Below are 13334 nucleotides of genomic sequence, written 5' to 3'. Positions count from 1 at the left end.
ATATTTATAGTCTGTTTCTCAGACGACTTCTTCACATCTCATTTTAGTGAAAATAATCATGAGTTAAGGAGGTTTGCAAAATAATATTTTTGGCAGAGTCAAGTAAAAATTTTGCAGTCTTTGATTTTAATCTTGGATAATAGTAATAACTATTGTTTATCAAAAATTCAGTGTGCCAAGTGCTTTACTTATATCTAATCCTCACAACATCCCCGCAAGGCAGGTGAGGTATTATTATCAATGTCCCCTTGAACAAGTGAGAGAGTTAAGGCATGATGGGTTAAATGATTTGCCAAAAGTCATTTCATTTGTAAATGGACGAATGAAGACTCAAACTATTAATGCAGACATAATGCAAGGTCCTCTTTTAGAACTTAGATTACTCTTTTTCCCACATGTTCTTAGAACCACATAGGCAGAAAGAGATCTCAGAATCCAAACAACCTTCCAATTCTTCATGACAATCCTGAAAGATGGTGATTTAACTTCTACTGGGGTGTTTCTTCTGAAGAGGGATCCTCATCACTTAATAGGCAGTCCATTCATGTTGGAAAGAATAACTAGAGAGTTTTGTTTATACTTAGTCAAATTTTGCCTCTCTGGAATGTTCCTCCATTCATTATGGAGCTTTCTTCTTTAAAGCAGGCTTAAAATGCAGATTCTAATTCAGGAGGTCCGAGGTGGAGCTTGAGATTCTGTATTTCTAATAAGCTCCCAGACAATGCTGGTACTGCTGGTCCCTGGACCACACTTTGAGTAGCAGGCTCCAGTACCACATATCTCCATCCAGTCAATTAAAATGACAGTGAATCAGGTTTATGCCTAATTCTTTTTTTCTCCTGGTTAGAGCCCTAACTATTCACATGCTCCCGCTATGGTTTCCAGATTCCTCCCATCCTGCTTGTACCCTCTAGGATAAGTTCCTTTGTTGGCAAGCCTCCAGAATTGACAGAATATTCTTCATGCAACAAGACCATGGCAGACACCAGTGAGTTCTGCATTTTTTGCAACTAAAAACTACTATTAATGTAGACTGACTACTTCAGTGTTTGTTTTTAGTAACGAACAACACAAAATAAGCTTATAGCCAAGTCGATTTCTCCATCTTTCAAATACCACATTCTTAAGCTAATTTGTCACATTTTTTAATCCTATACTCTCACAGTTGATGTTGCATATTTTTGATCTAGGTGAAAGATTTTACATTTATCTCTGTAGAATTCTATCTTGTTGGCTTTAGCCTACCTTTCCATCTTGAGTTGACAGTTTATTGAAGATATCAAGGTTCCAACTTTGTGTAACTCCAAACTACATTAACTTACTTTCAGAGTACTCAATTGTGTATCTGATAAAAATATTGTAGACACAGAGACACCACTAGAGACCTCCCTTTATTGATTAAAACCTTTGTTTACTGTCGTTTGACCAACTACGAACCTGTGGATAAACTGTGGTGTTGACTAACCACAGTTTTACACATTTTCTACAAGAATATCAAGACAGAACTTAGGCTAGTACAATATTCTCTTCATCTTTTTCTTTATCTTCTGAGAGGGGAATTTGTCAAAAATTTTTCAAGACAAGAATTGTCCAGAAGATTTAGATGTAAAAGATGAGAATTAGTCCATAAATGGAAATCCTTTTCTATTACTTTGCCTTGACATTTTGTCAGCAGATTTTAACAGTGAATACTGTAGGCACTGACTGTGGTTATTTGATTGTGGATTATTTAAACCATCTTGGAAAAGTTGTTCTCCCAACTTGCTCAGTTTCCTTTTAAAATGGAGACAGTATTAGATAATAGGTTTGATATAAAAATTACATAAGAATTTATGTAGAGCTGGCACATATTAAGCATTGAAAGGGTTAGCTATGATGATGATGATGATGATGGTGATGATGATGATGATGATGTCTGCTGTTATTCTGGAGACCCCAATGAATCATTCCTCACAGTTCACACCCTTGTGTACTCCTCTCACATTGAATCTGGACTGGCCCTGTCATCAACTTTAACCAAAAGAATGCAGTGGAAGTGACACTGTGCCATTTCTTGGTCTAATAAATCTTAGAAAGGCCTGGAAGCTACCATTTTTGTGCTTGAGGGATACCAACTGCCACATAAGAAGTCTGATGACCCTGGATCACCATACTGGAGAAGCCCAACCTAGCCACATGGAGGAGCTCTCAGTCAACAGCCAGCAACAACTTGCTGGCCATGTGAGTGAGGCCATTGGTAGTACCTACCCATCCTGTTCCACAACCCACAGCACTGTACACCTCCCTTGTCCTGCCTCATGTACCCAGTCTGGGTCTAAGTTCTAGCTTCTCTCACCCTCATTCAACCAGGAACAAATCCAGACAATACATAACAGTTCACCAAATAATTTCAGTAATACATTTTTCTTTCTGATACACACATGGGAATCATTTACTCAAAATGATTTATGAGTGCTTTGTGTTTAATGAAAAGAATGTCACTAACGTATCATTTTATTTTTAAAACAACTGAAAACACCTAAAAATACAACGGTTTCTCACGTAGTGTGGTGAAAATAACTTCATGATAAAACATCAAAAACCACATGAATTCTTCCATCTTACCATTTTATATTCTTTCCAACCTCTTTGGAAATCCAGACTTCCATCTTCACGATGTTGTATTACAGTCCAACCTCCTCCATTAAGATCCATGTTGCAAAACACCTGACAGATAAAGGGAAAATAATGTCAAGTGAAAATTATGTCTGTTTTAAAGAAACATATATCAGATATGTTTCAAAATAGAAATAGGATGGATTGGCCTATAGATAAAAAGAATAAAAATTGCTACATTGAAAAATGTTAATTAGACATCTTATTGGTCATATTTTCTTGTACTCAAGTTGTTTCTGATTAAATTCCATCAAATGTGCATAAATTATTTGTAAAAAACTAAATCAGTCAACTGAAAATTGTCTCAGTCTCAGACTATAAAAAATTTTAAAAAAATGTTTGTCTTAAATGGTAATGGCATTTGTGTTAAAAATGGTACTAAAGTTTCCAAAATTACAGACCATGTTCTTGCCAAAACATAATTTTTAAATCTTTAATTAATTGAAATGGCAATATAATAATAATAAAGATTTTGGAAAGATAATTTTTAAAAAATCATACATATTTAGCTATTACATAGTTCATTGCATATTAACTCCTATACTCTTACATACTATAATAATTATTCTTGACGGTTCACTATTACATTAGAGGCAAAGTTTGGTCCTCAGCATATGGAGAACACATTATTTGGTCGAAATTTCGTCATGAACCATAAGAAGAGAACATGACATACTGTATTCCTGTTGACTGTGAGAAGCATTTCTTTCCCACATGGAAAAGTTATCCAAATCTTTCAAAGAATTATGCTTATTTCAATTATTCTAAATACAATAGTATTTATTTAGAAATTGATTCGTTTACCCCAGAGTCCACCCAAGGAGAGAAAGATATCTGTAATGGGATTATCTTTGGAAAGCAATCACTGTAATTGATGTAGCATGAATGTGGCAGCTTGATTATTCAAGGGCCCAGCTATGAGAAACACCATTCCCCTGGCAATTGACTACAAAAGCATTTTGGAGGCTGGCTAAAGGTGTAGATATAATGCAACAGCAGCAGGCAGGCTGTGTGGGCATAGAGCTAAGTTTTGATTAAAGGAAAAACCTCAAGAATTTTCCTTGAGGCATTAAATTTGGAGCACAAATGGCTAAAGGGTATGAAAACAATGGCAAGAACTGTCATTCAAAGGACAAATTGTCCATGTACTTCCTCAGAGTGAAAGGAAGTAAGGGATACGTCCCTCTCTGTGAGCATATAAAATAGGCAACTGCTCTCCCGAGGGCTCTCCCTCTAATTTGACAACAGCCACACATCAGTATGTCTTCATCAACCCTAGGAATCGACTCACCTCCAAGATTATAAATTTGAAATTCCCCTCCCTGACTCATTAGTTCCTCACTAATCCTCTAACCTTTCTGTAGCTCTTTGTCCTCAACATAACCTTTAGCTAGTCTTTTGTTCTCCTTAATTCTAATTCTAATTCACATACTTATTTTTCACTCAACTAGAATTTTTGGGCATTGATTCTGTGTTACAACTGGGGATATTGTGATGAATAAAATATGAATTGTGTCCTCAAAACATCTAAAAGTTTCAATAGTGACTGCTCCTGTAGGATTAAGGAGATGTAGGCGTCCACAATTTTCAATTCCAGTAACCTGAAGAATGATAGAGACAGTGACCTAAATAAGAAATTTAAGAAAGAGAGCTAACGTATGAGAAAAGAAATGATAATGGTTTTGGACACCTAGAGTTTGAGGTAGCATAGTCATCCAAAAGGGGGAGTTTATTGATCAGTTAGAGATGATCTACTGGATGTAGACCAAGAATAGGAATATGGATAAGAAAATAAGAAAAAAATAGCCATTAACACTAGCATGCTTGTTAAGTGCCAGATAATTTAAACACTTTACATGTATTTTTCTAACTTATCTCACAACAACCCTATGATGTAGGTATGATTATTTTCTCCATTTTATAGATGAAAAAATGGAGGCTTAGAGTATTTCAGCAACTTACCAATGGTTATTATTAATAACAAGCACTGGATCCACGATATAAACCTTGTGTCTAACTAATTAAAAACTATATTGGAGTAATCTGCTTGAAAGCAGTAGTTGATAGCATTGAGATGGATTATTTAAAGAAATAAAGAAAAAAGTGGAAAGAGATGTGTGTTGCGGGGGAGGGAGGAGGGTTCAAGGCTGGGCTTTGGTGAACAACTGACGGAGATAAAATACATCAGTAACTTTTAGGTAGGAAGGTACTTCATTTTATTTACTGCTGTCCCCAGTGCCTAGAGCAGTGCCTAGCCTGGTACATTTAGCAGGTACTAAATGAATATTTGTTGAATAGAGATGCAATAAGGAAAGATAAAATAGAAAAACTTGATTAATGAAATTCAATGAAAGCTAGGGATGGATTTTGAGTTGAGGAAGTGATCAACTTAATCAAATATTCCAGAACAGTCAAGATAAATAAAGATTAAGAAAACACACACTTAAATTTAAAATGAAGGAGCCATTAGTGACCTTGAGCAGAGAGACTGCAGAATTCCTATGAGAATAAAATCCAGATGGCATAGTTTAAAGAGGGCATAGGTGGTGATTCAAGACAAGTGGCCGAGGTGGAACTCTACTGGTGAAACTTAAATAAGAGTAAGTGAAAATGTCAAGAAAACATTTTGCTAGAGGAAACAAATGTCATTTGTTTCTTAATTAAATTTTACCCTGCTTTGACTGGTTAATCCAGAATTCTCTTCCAGATTTTTATTTCCTAATGGACATTGACTGCCTGAAAGTTTGCCAAACTGTGTTTGCAAAGCTATAAAGTCCACTTACATACTCAGGGAAAGGAATAACTATATTTATAAACACAGAGTATGTAGAGAAAACTATTCTTCATGTTTTTTTTTTATTACTGTTACCTAGGTTATTAAAATTCTATGCACTTAAAGTTTTAAAATCACTCACAAATTTTAGAAAAAGGCAATTTTCCTTTTGAACAAAGGTTTCCAGTGACTTGAAAACGTTAAGATGTGCTGAGAGCACTTCTTAGATAAAGACCCAGAGAAAGTCAGAACTACATGGGGAGATAGAAGTTACCCAGGCAGATTACTGCATTGGAAGCTGAGATGCAAAGAAGTTAAGAAGTTGGATGTATGCTCCACATCCAACTTATTATTCTTATTAGGACTCAATAATAACAGCAATGATAACAGCTGTCATTTGTGGAATACGGGCACAATAGAGCTGAATGGCACACTGGTTAGGGGCATGGACTTGGGTGCTAAATTACCTGTGTTCAAATCCCACCTCTGTTCTCATATCTTTTGTAAGGATTAAAGGAGTTAATGCATATAGAGTTTCTATAAGAGTATTTGGCACATAATAGGCTTTGTCATTACTCTTATCTGTTAGATGTATTTTACATATGAGATAACATGTATTTATATTATGTATTATATACTCTGTATATATCTCATATATTGTAATATAGCTTACTATTATATATAACATTGCATATACTTTATTATCAATAATATGGAAGGTACAAAACCAAACTATATAAAAGTTCAATAAATTGTCCTTATGATTACAATTACCAGCTTCTTGTTAATAATACTGGCATCACTAATCTTTGAGCATGCTACTTTTTATTATATATACACACTTAAGTTGGGTTCATGCTAGCAAAAAAAAATACCCTGTTATTTCTAGTCAGAAGAAAAATACAAAGCCTATGCTTAACTGATGAAGGAAGTTCAAGAAAATAGGTGGTTGCTTTCAAAAGATTTGAGACATAAAAGGACTTGAAAAGTTCATTCGCCAGTATTGTGTGGTCTATGCTATCCGGTGGTGTCCTTCCTGTAGACAAAGGCCCTGCTACATTTACTATGCCTGTTGTATTTATTGATCATATGACTTGGGCTTAACTCTATCCAAGAAAAGATTGAACTGGCTCCTATCCCAGGCAAGGTCAAAGCTTTCAAGCATTAAATACATTTTAACATAATACGGAGATTTAAACCCAAACAGAAGAGGGAAATTTGATTCACATAGTTCTTATGCTTTTATGCTCCATACAAGTTGGAATGATTAAGCTTGTGGATGTTAATTATTTTTCCATAACCTTAAATAAAAAAGGCTCAACACATTTGTTATAGTCCTTTTCCAAGAATTAGGGGAATTACGAATTCAGAAAAAAAATTTTAAATATTTTACAATAAGCAGAGTTATGATTTAATGGTTCATTTTTTTAAATGAAACTAAGCTGGCTATGGGGCATTTGGTTTTAGAAACTTATGAAATAAAAGGAAAATATTATTTCCTACTGCTATGCATTGAAGGGAATTCAGAGAGGAAAATAACCACAAGCCCTTAATGATATAAAAGTAAAAAATAAATATATAAATGATCTAATTCTCATTTTCTATTTGCTTGAAAAATTTAATAGTCCTAAACCTGCCTTTGGCTTCCACATCACATTTGAAAAGATAACACTGTTCTAACTTTTGCAGATATTCTTTCTTGGCACGGAACGATGTCAGTCAAAACAATCACTATAACAATTCTGTATACTTGCAACTATCTCTGCCTAAAAGATGAATAATTCCTGTTAATAATTTTTGTCAATTGTCAAAATAGCCCAATTTTATTGATTGATCCATATCCCATATATTTGAACTTTCTGTTTTGTTTTGTTTTTATATAGGCTTGCTTTGAGTTTCTTACCCTTGCTTGAATTTCTGCAAGTATTCCAATGAGCAAAGCTTTTGCTCACCTAATCAGATGTAGCACCAAACTTTATACTACAAAGCGCAATCTACCTGAGCGGGTGAAGGTCCTAAAAATGCATTGTGCAAGCACTTCTTATAGGACTGAGAGGATATCAATGATTTATATCAAAATAGGAGAAGAAAATGAGATTACAGGGTAGAAGAAAGTGGGGTCGTTTATAATCTGAACATAAATCAATTTTACATAATTTTCTGATAATAAACTCTTACCTGTGTCACTCACATAGGTTCATATCAAAAATCATGAATAGTGCAGCTTCAGCCATCACTAATATTAATAATTATCTTACTCAGCCCCCTGCTAAGATGGTACAGTCTGGAGCTGATTCCTTTTTACAATGCCTGTGTTCAATATTTACATGATTTGGGCAAGTTATTTTTCTAAAATAGGGATAATGGGAGCACCTATCTCATAGAGTATTGAAAACAAGTGAGTACATGTATGTAAAGTGCTTAGAATAGGTCCTGGCAAATTGTAAATGCTCAATACATTTGAACTATTCTATTAATCAGCTTCTAAATTACACTGGGGAAATTCATATGACATTTTTCTTACTAATGCCATGCTATGTGACTATAATAAGGGATTTTTAAAAAATTTGCTACCTATAAAAAAGTGTAAGCATATCAGTCTAACGTATCCATAATAGAACAATATTACCACTTGTGCGATGATCCATGATCACAAAGGGAAAAGAATAAAACAAGGGAATAAACACCTAGGTCAATAAAAAGGCCAAAGTCTTTCTTCTTTTTGCTCAGTAATGTCCTCTCTTACCACACTCTACTACCATCTCTAATAAAACTAAATCTAATGATAGTCCTGACCAGATGATGTGGAAATTCTCCTTTCTCCCTCCGAAAAGCCATGAGGCCATTTCTATAGTGATATAATTTGCCTCTTCCAGGCTTGTACTGATATTACTGCCAACCTACTTGGGCTACTATTTTTTCCTAGGCCCAAATTTTAGAAGTTTAATCCAGCACATATTTGACATTTGTGGATTTGATATTTTAAATTTCATTTATTCAAAGACAACCCTGAAGCTCTGTAATATGCAAGATCCATTATCTCACACAGGTATAAGTTTAAATCGTGCTATCCTGATGAAACCAACGCAGGAGTCAGCCACTGAACTAGCGAATTGGATCCCCCAACCCACTCTTTTATATAAATATGAAAAGCAAATTTATTCAAGATTATGAGTCAAGATAGGATAGTTTTCTTCCACCCTAACGGGAACAGTGGTTCTGCAAATAGCCTGTGCATCATTTGCATCTCGAAGTGTTTTGAACTAGAATAGTTCAAAAACTATTGAACCATGGTTATACATGAATTACAGTTCATGGAATAATCAAAACTTTATTTGAACTGCTCCCCTGCACCAGGGCCACGTGGCAGAACTGGTGATGGAGAGAAAAGGATTCTAGAAGTGTGAATGCTAATGTAAAACTTTAAAAATTATTTTATTGTTATATTCGTATATATCATACAACCATTAGGAGTCTAAAGGGAGAGTCATTTAATATTTTTAGTTAACTTTTATCTTTATAGTCAAGTTTCATTATAGTGGAACTGAGAATAATCTAGGGGTTCTTTCAGGTCTTGGGCAGCAATGTAGGTAAATTACAAAGAGTTTTTATGTTAGCTCCACTCCTCTCCCCCAGGACGGTTTCTGACACACATAATCCAAAGGATCCAAAAGGCTCTTCCTTATAATAGGTTCCCTCTTCTCTCCATTGCTAGACTTGCCATTGTACCTTCACAGTTTTTTTTTTTTAAGCTGTGGAGCACTTGATTCAGTGAAAGCTTGAACAGAAGCTCGAAATGAAAAACAGGTGAAATCAACTTCTCTTGTAGGTGGCCCAGGTAGCAATGTATGGAACTGTGCTTCCTGCCTTTTTACCCACTGCGCTTTCTCCCCGCTACCCCCGTTATGGAACAGCATGGAAGGCCTCTTTTTAGAAGAAAATTCTGTTCCAGCAACTGGAAAAAAACATTGAGCTAACTTAAACTAGTAATCCTTATTGAAATCAGCAGAGAAAGAATGCTGGTAGAGTCCAGACTCTCCCTCTTGACAATTATGTGACTTCTGGCAAACTGGTCTCCGAGATTCATTTCCCTCACCGTCAAAGGAGACTAACGATCAAGAAGACTAAGTCAGTCAGGTTTACTTACTATATAGTACACAGAAGTGTTGATGTTATCATCGGCAGGTCATTTATTCATTCATTTGAGCATATATTTACTGAGGACCTACTATGTGCCACAAACCATGCTGGATCCCAGGAAATCAAAGGTAAAAAGGCACAATCCTTGCCTTATAGAAGTCTGGTAGTAAGAAAGTCATGCAAAGTTGCTGGAGGGAATTAGAGAAGGCTTTCCAAGAGCATTTGCACAGTACCCAGAGGAAATGGGGACATGGGACTAGTAATTTAGGTGGGTAAAGAGAGGAGGAAAATCGTTTCATCCTCTGACGATAGAGCACTGCAAGGGCAGGTGGTCCTCTTGGGGCCTTGGGCCTCTAGCTAAAGCTTTTACATATTGCAAAGCAGCGCTCTCCTCAAGGCTCTCCATACATTCTGTTTTAAACAGACTGTTTCTATCACTACACTTCTAACAGCATGTAATAATTATCTGTATAAATAGTCTGTCTTCATCACTACAGTGGGACCTGTTTATTCTATATTGTGTCCCTAGCCAGTGAATGACAAATGAATGACATACACTTAATATGTACTGAATGAAGGAATGGATGGATGATTTAATGAATAAATAGGGAGAAAGAGTATATAAAAGAGATGTGACAGCAGGAAGATACTGTTTGCTTACTTCAAAGTTTACTTTGGATCCTGTTCAACAGACTGATAAATCCTATCCTCCAACCCACTCTTTTAGGTAAATATGAAAAGCACATCCTTTCAAGATTGTGAGTCAAGATAGGTTTCTCCCACCCTAATAGGAGCAGTGATTCTGCAAATAGCTATATGTCCCTGGCTTCCTCTCCACAGTATTTGGACTGTAGATGATGTGTGCCATCTGGGTCCTTGGGACTTTGGAAGATGGCTCCGAACTCTTCCCCATGCACTTGAAGTACATGTGACCTCAACACGTAATCTGTACAAGGCAAGCATTTATGAGCAATGGAACATCCCAGGAATGAGCAGAGAATAAACAGAAAACTTTGTGTGAAAGAGGGATGGGAGGTGGGGGGTGGGGGCGGTCTGTACAATAGGGTTTTCATCTTTTATGGACCTGGGAAACAGAGTATCTTTGGGAGAAAAGAGCTCAGGCATATATATTTTCGGTTTAACAAGCTCACAAATCAATCTGATTATTCAGCAATGCAACTAGGATCTGCTTTACATCTCGTAAACAAACACTTCTGGTTTTACCTTTTTGGGTTCTGGCATATTATTAATATAAATAGTGTAGATTCCACTTTTATTAAAACCAGCTTGATATACATCTGCACAGTCTCTAAATGGTTTCTCTTCCTCTTTTTTTCCTCCCTTTAGTAAAACTGCAAAAAAAAAAAAAGATTGCAATATGTGAATGAGAATATCAGCACCATTAGTAACCAAATGGACTCCAAGTATAGCTAAGCAAGTCTTCATTTCCTCCAAACAAATGTCAATATTGCATTTGGTGAAAAAGTAATCATAAAGACAATACTAGATTTGAGGTGACTCACAAGATTACAAAACTAAAGGAAAAATCTGTAGAGCAATTTCTAATTGAATACTTTTTATATTTTGCTTAATTTCTTAAATCTTATTTTTCTCTAGAACTTTTCCAGAACATTAACTCAAAGGACAAATGACCTGATCATGTAATACCTCCAATTGGTAACAATTACATTAATGTTCATGAAAAATTTCTAAAATGTTCTTACCTACATTGCATGGGAAAGTTTTAAAAAAAATGGTAAATCATTTTTGGAGGAAGAAGAGATGAAGATCACAAATTCAAATATAAAAATACAGTATGGAGGTTTAAAATGTTAATAGTAGGTAGTACTGTTTTTCTGTGGCTTTACATTGAAGAGCTCCTAGAAAATTTTATTTAAAAAAAATTTCTCAAAATAATTAGATTTAGAAAGTAGAAAAGAGCCTCTGACCCAATTTAACTACCCAGAAAGAAAAGGGAGGTGAACTTTGTTTTTTATTTAATGCCCTGAAGTTAAACTATCAGGCAGATGATACACAAATAAAAGAAGAAAAATGAATAAGATTTGAAATTAAGCTTTATACGGGAAGAGCTCAGTACAGGCTAGAAGTCAAGCGGAAAAGGAAATTTAATTAGAGAGAGTCTCTACTGGGAACTTTACTTATTGACTGAGCTTCATCCACTATTCAGTTCTTATTAATAAGATCAAAATACAAAAATGACTCATATTTAATAGTCCTTAGCTAAGGATATAAGTAATATATTTATATAACATTTATGACAGTTTTTCTAATAAATATATATTATTTTAGTAATTGGTTTCATTAACCATTTTCTAGAAGTTTTTTAAGATTAAGAATATTATATCATCTTGCCCTGAAAGTCTCGTGTTATTTAATAAATATCTGCTTTCAGTCACTGAGACACAATAGTCTTTTATAATAAGAATACCAAAGGTCAACTAGGAATCAATGCTTTTAAATTGATTTTTAATGCTCTAATAATCTAAAATACTAGTCTGAAATAAACTTAAAATGCATGATGTTACTAATTTATAGGTAATTAAAAACAGTCTGATCTTGGTGGAAAGAATGACTATCTCAATATAAATATTTCAAATTCAAAAGTACTTAATTATATTTCAAGAAAATGCAATATCCATGTCAGATATGTTGTCATAACAAAAACATAGAATTATAACATTTAATAGTATCATAGTATTCTATATAGCTTACGTCTACACTAATGGTTTTTGTCTACTTATATTAATAATTACATCTAAACACCACCATCACAATTGCAATATCAACACAGAATAAGTAATCAGAGGGTTATGGGTTCATACGATAGTGGAGAAGCATTGCACAGAATGTGTGCAAATAACAATTTAAAAATGAATATATAAATGCATACTCAAAAGTCATCTTTCAAGGCATTGAGCAGTCAATGGATTATATAAAGTTATTGTTTTCCAAAACATCAATGCTGTTCACTTGTGCTTACTTATTTTAAGCTAATGGACTGATATTTTTCTAAAACAAAACCTTCCTAAGGTCTAAATGCTTGATCTTCTGTTGAAAAGTTGAAAATAACCAAATTAGATGAAAAAAATGGGATGTAAAGAAATGCCAACTAAAATTTATGATCCCTTGAGAGGATGAACAACACAGGAAGATGCGGTCAACAGGAATTCAACGGTAAACCCATTTTCCTTTTTTGTGTGAGAGATGGAGAAAATCATTTATCTAAGGAGAAAATGCTTCTCTTGTTGCATATACCACTTCCTGCCCTCCCTTATTTAGTTATGTAAGGAGAACACATTCCCTTCCCACTTCTCTGCCACCTCCCCTCCCCCTTTCTTTTCTCTTTGGGCAGATGTGGGTGAAGAGGCTGTTGTGTGGGAAGAGGGAAGCTATTTCACTCACATTTGCAATAACCGAGAAAAAAGAAAAAGTTGGGTATCATCTTATTTTCCTTGAAACTAATTGTATAAAAATGATGTCCAAACTATGACTGTAAGTCTTATAACTGGAAAAATGATTTGAGGATTCTACCATAAAAGGTACAACTAGTACTATGGTTATAACTGTGGATATGTTGTTGTTGTTATGGCAACATATCTGATGTAGACAGTTCATTGTCTTGAAATATAGTTTAGTATTTTTGAAAAATTGAAACACATTCTTTCCAGAAAAAATAGCCATTTTTTCCAGAAAGATTACACTGCTTGTTTTTAATTACTTGTTAATTAGTAAACATTATGCTTGA

At 34.7% G+C, this 13334-nt stretch overlaps 1 protein-coding gene across 3 annotated transcripts in view; it reads right to left on the bottom strand.

Moving 5' to 3' along the window:
- The window catches only part of ANGPT1 (angiopoietin 1), a 249471-nt gene that overhangs the window by 44150 nt on the left and 191987 nt on the right, over positions 1-13334 (bottom strand). For all 3 annotated transcript variants that reach the window (XM_004431258.3, XM_014788115.2, XM_087447548.1), the window contains exons 5-6: positions 10793-10920; positions 2605-2706 (exon numbers count right to left, since the gene is read on the bottom strand). In XM_004431258.3, the coding sequence (XP_004431315.1) occupies positions 2605-2706; positions 10793-10920 (230 nt within the window). The remainder of the gene's footprint in view (positions 1-2604; positions 2707-10792; positions 10921-13334) is intronic.

Source organism: Ceratotherium simum, chromosome 23 (genome assembly GCF_057802395.1).
Source record: "Ceratotherium simum simum isolate JZ-2026a chromosome 23, ASM5780239v1, whole genome shotgun sequence".
NCBI lineage: Eukaryota > Metazoa > Chordata > Mammalia > Perissodactyla > Rhinocerotidae > Ceratotherium > Ceratotherium simum.
Note: the sequence above shows the minus strand (reverse complement) of the source record. Positions and strands in the feature narration are given on the sequence as shown.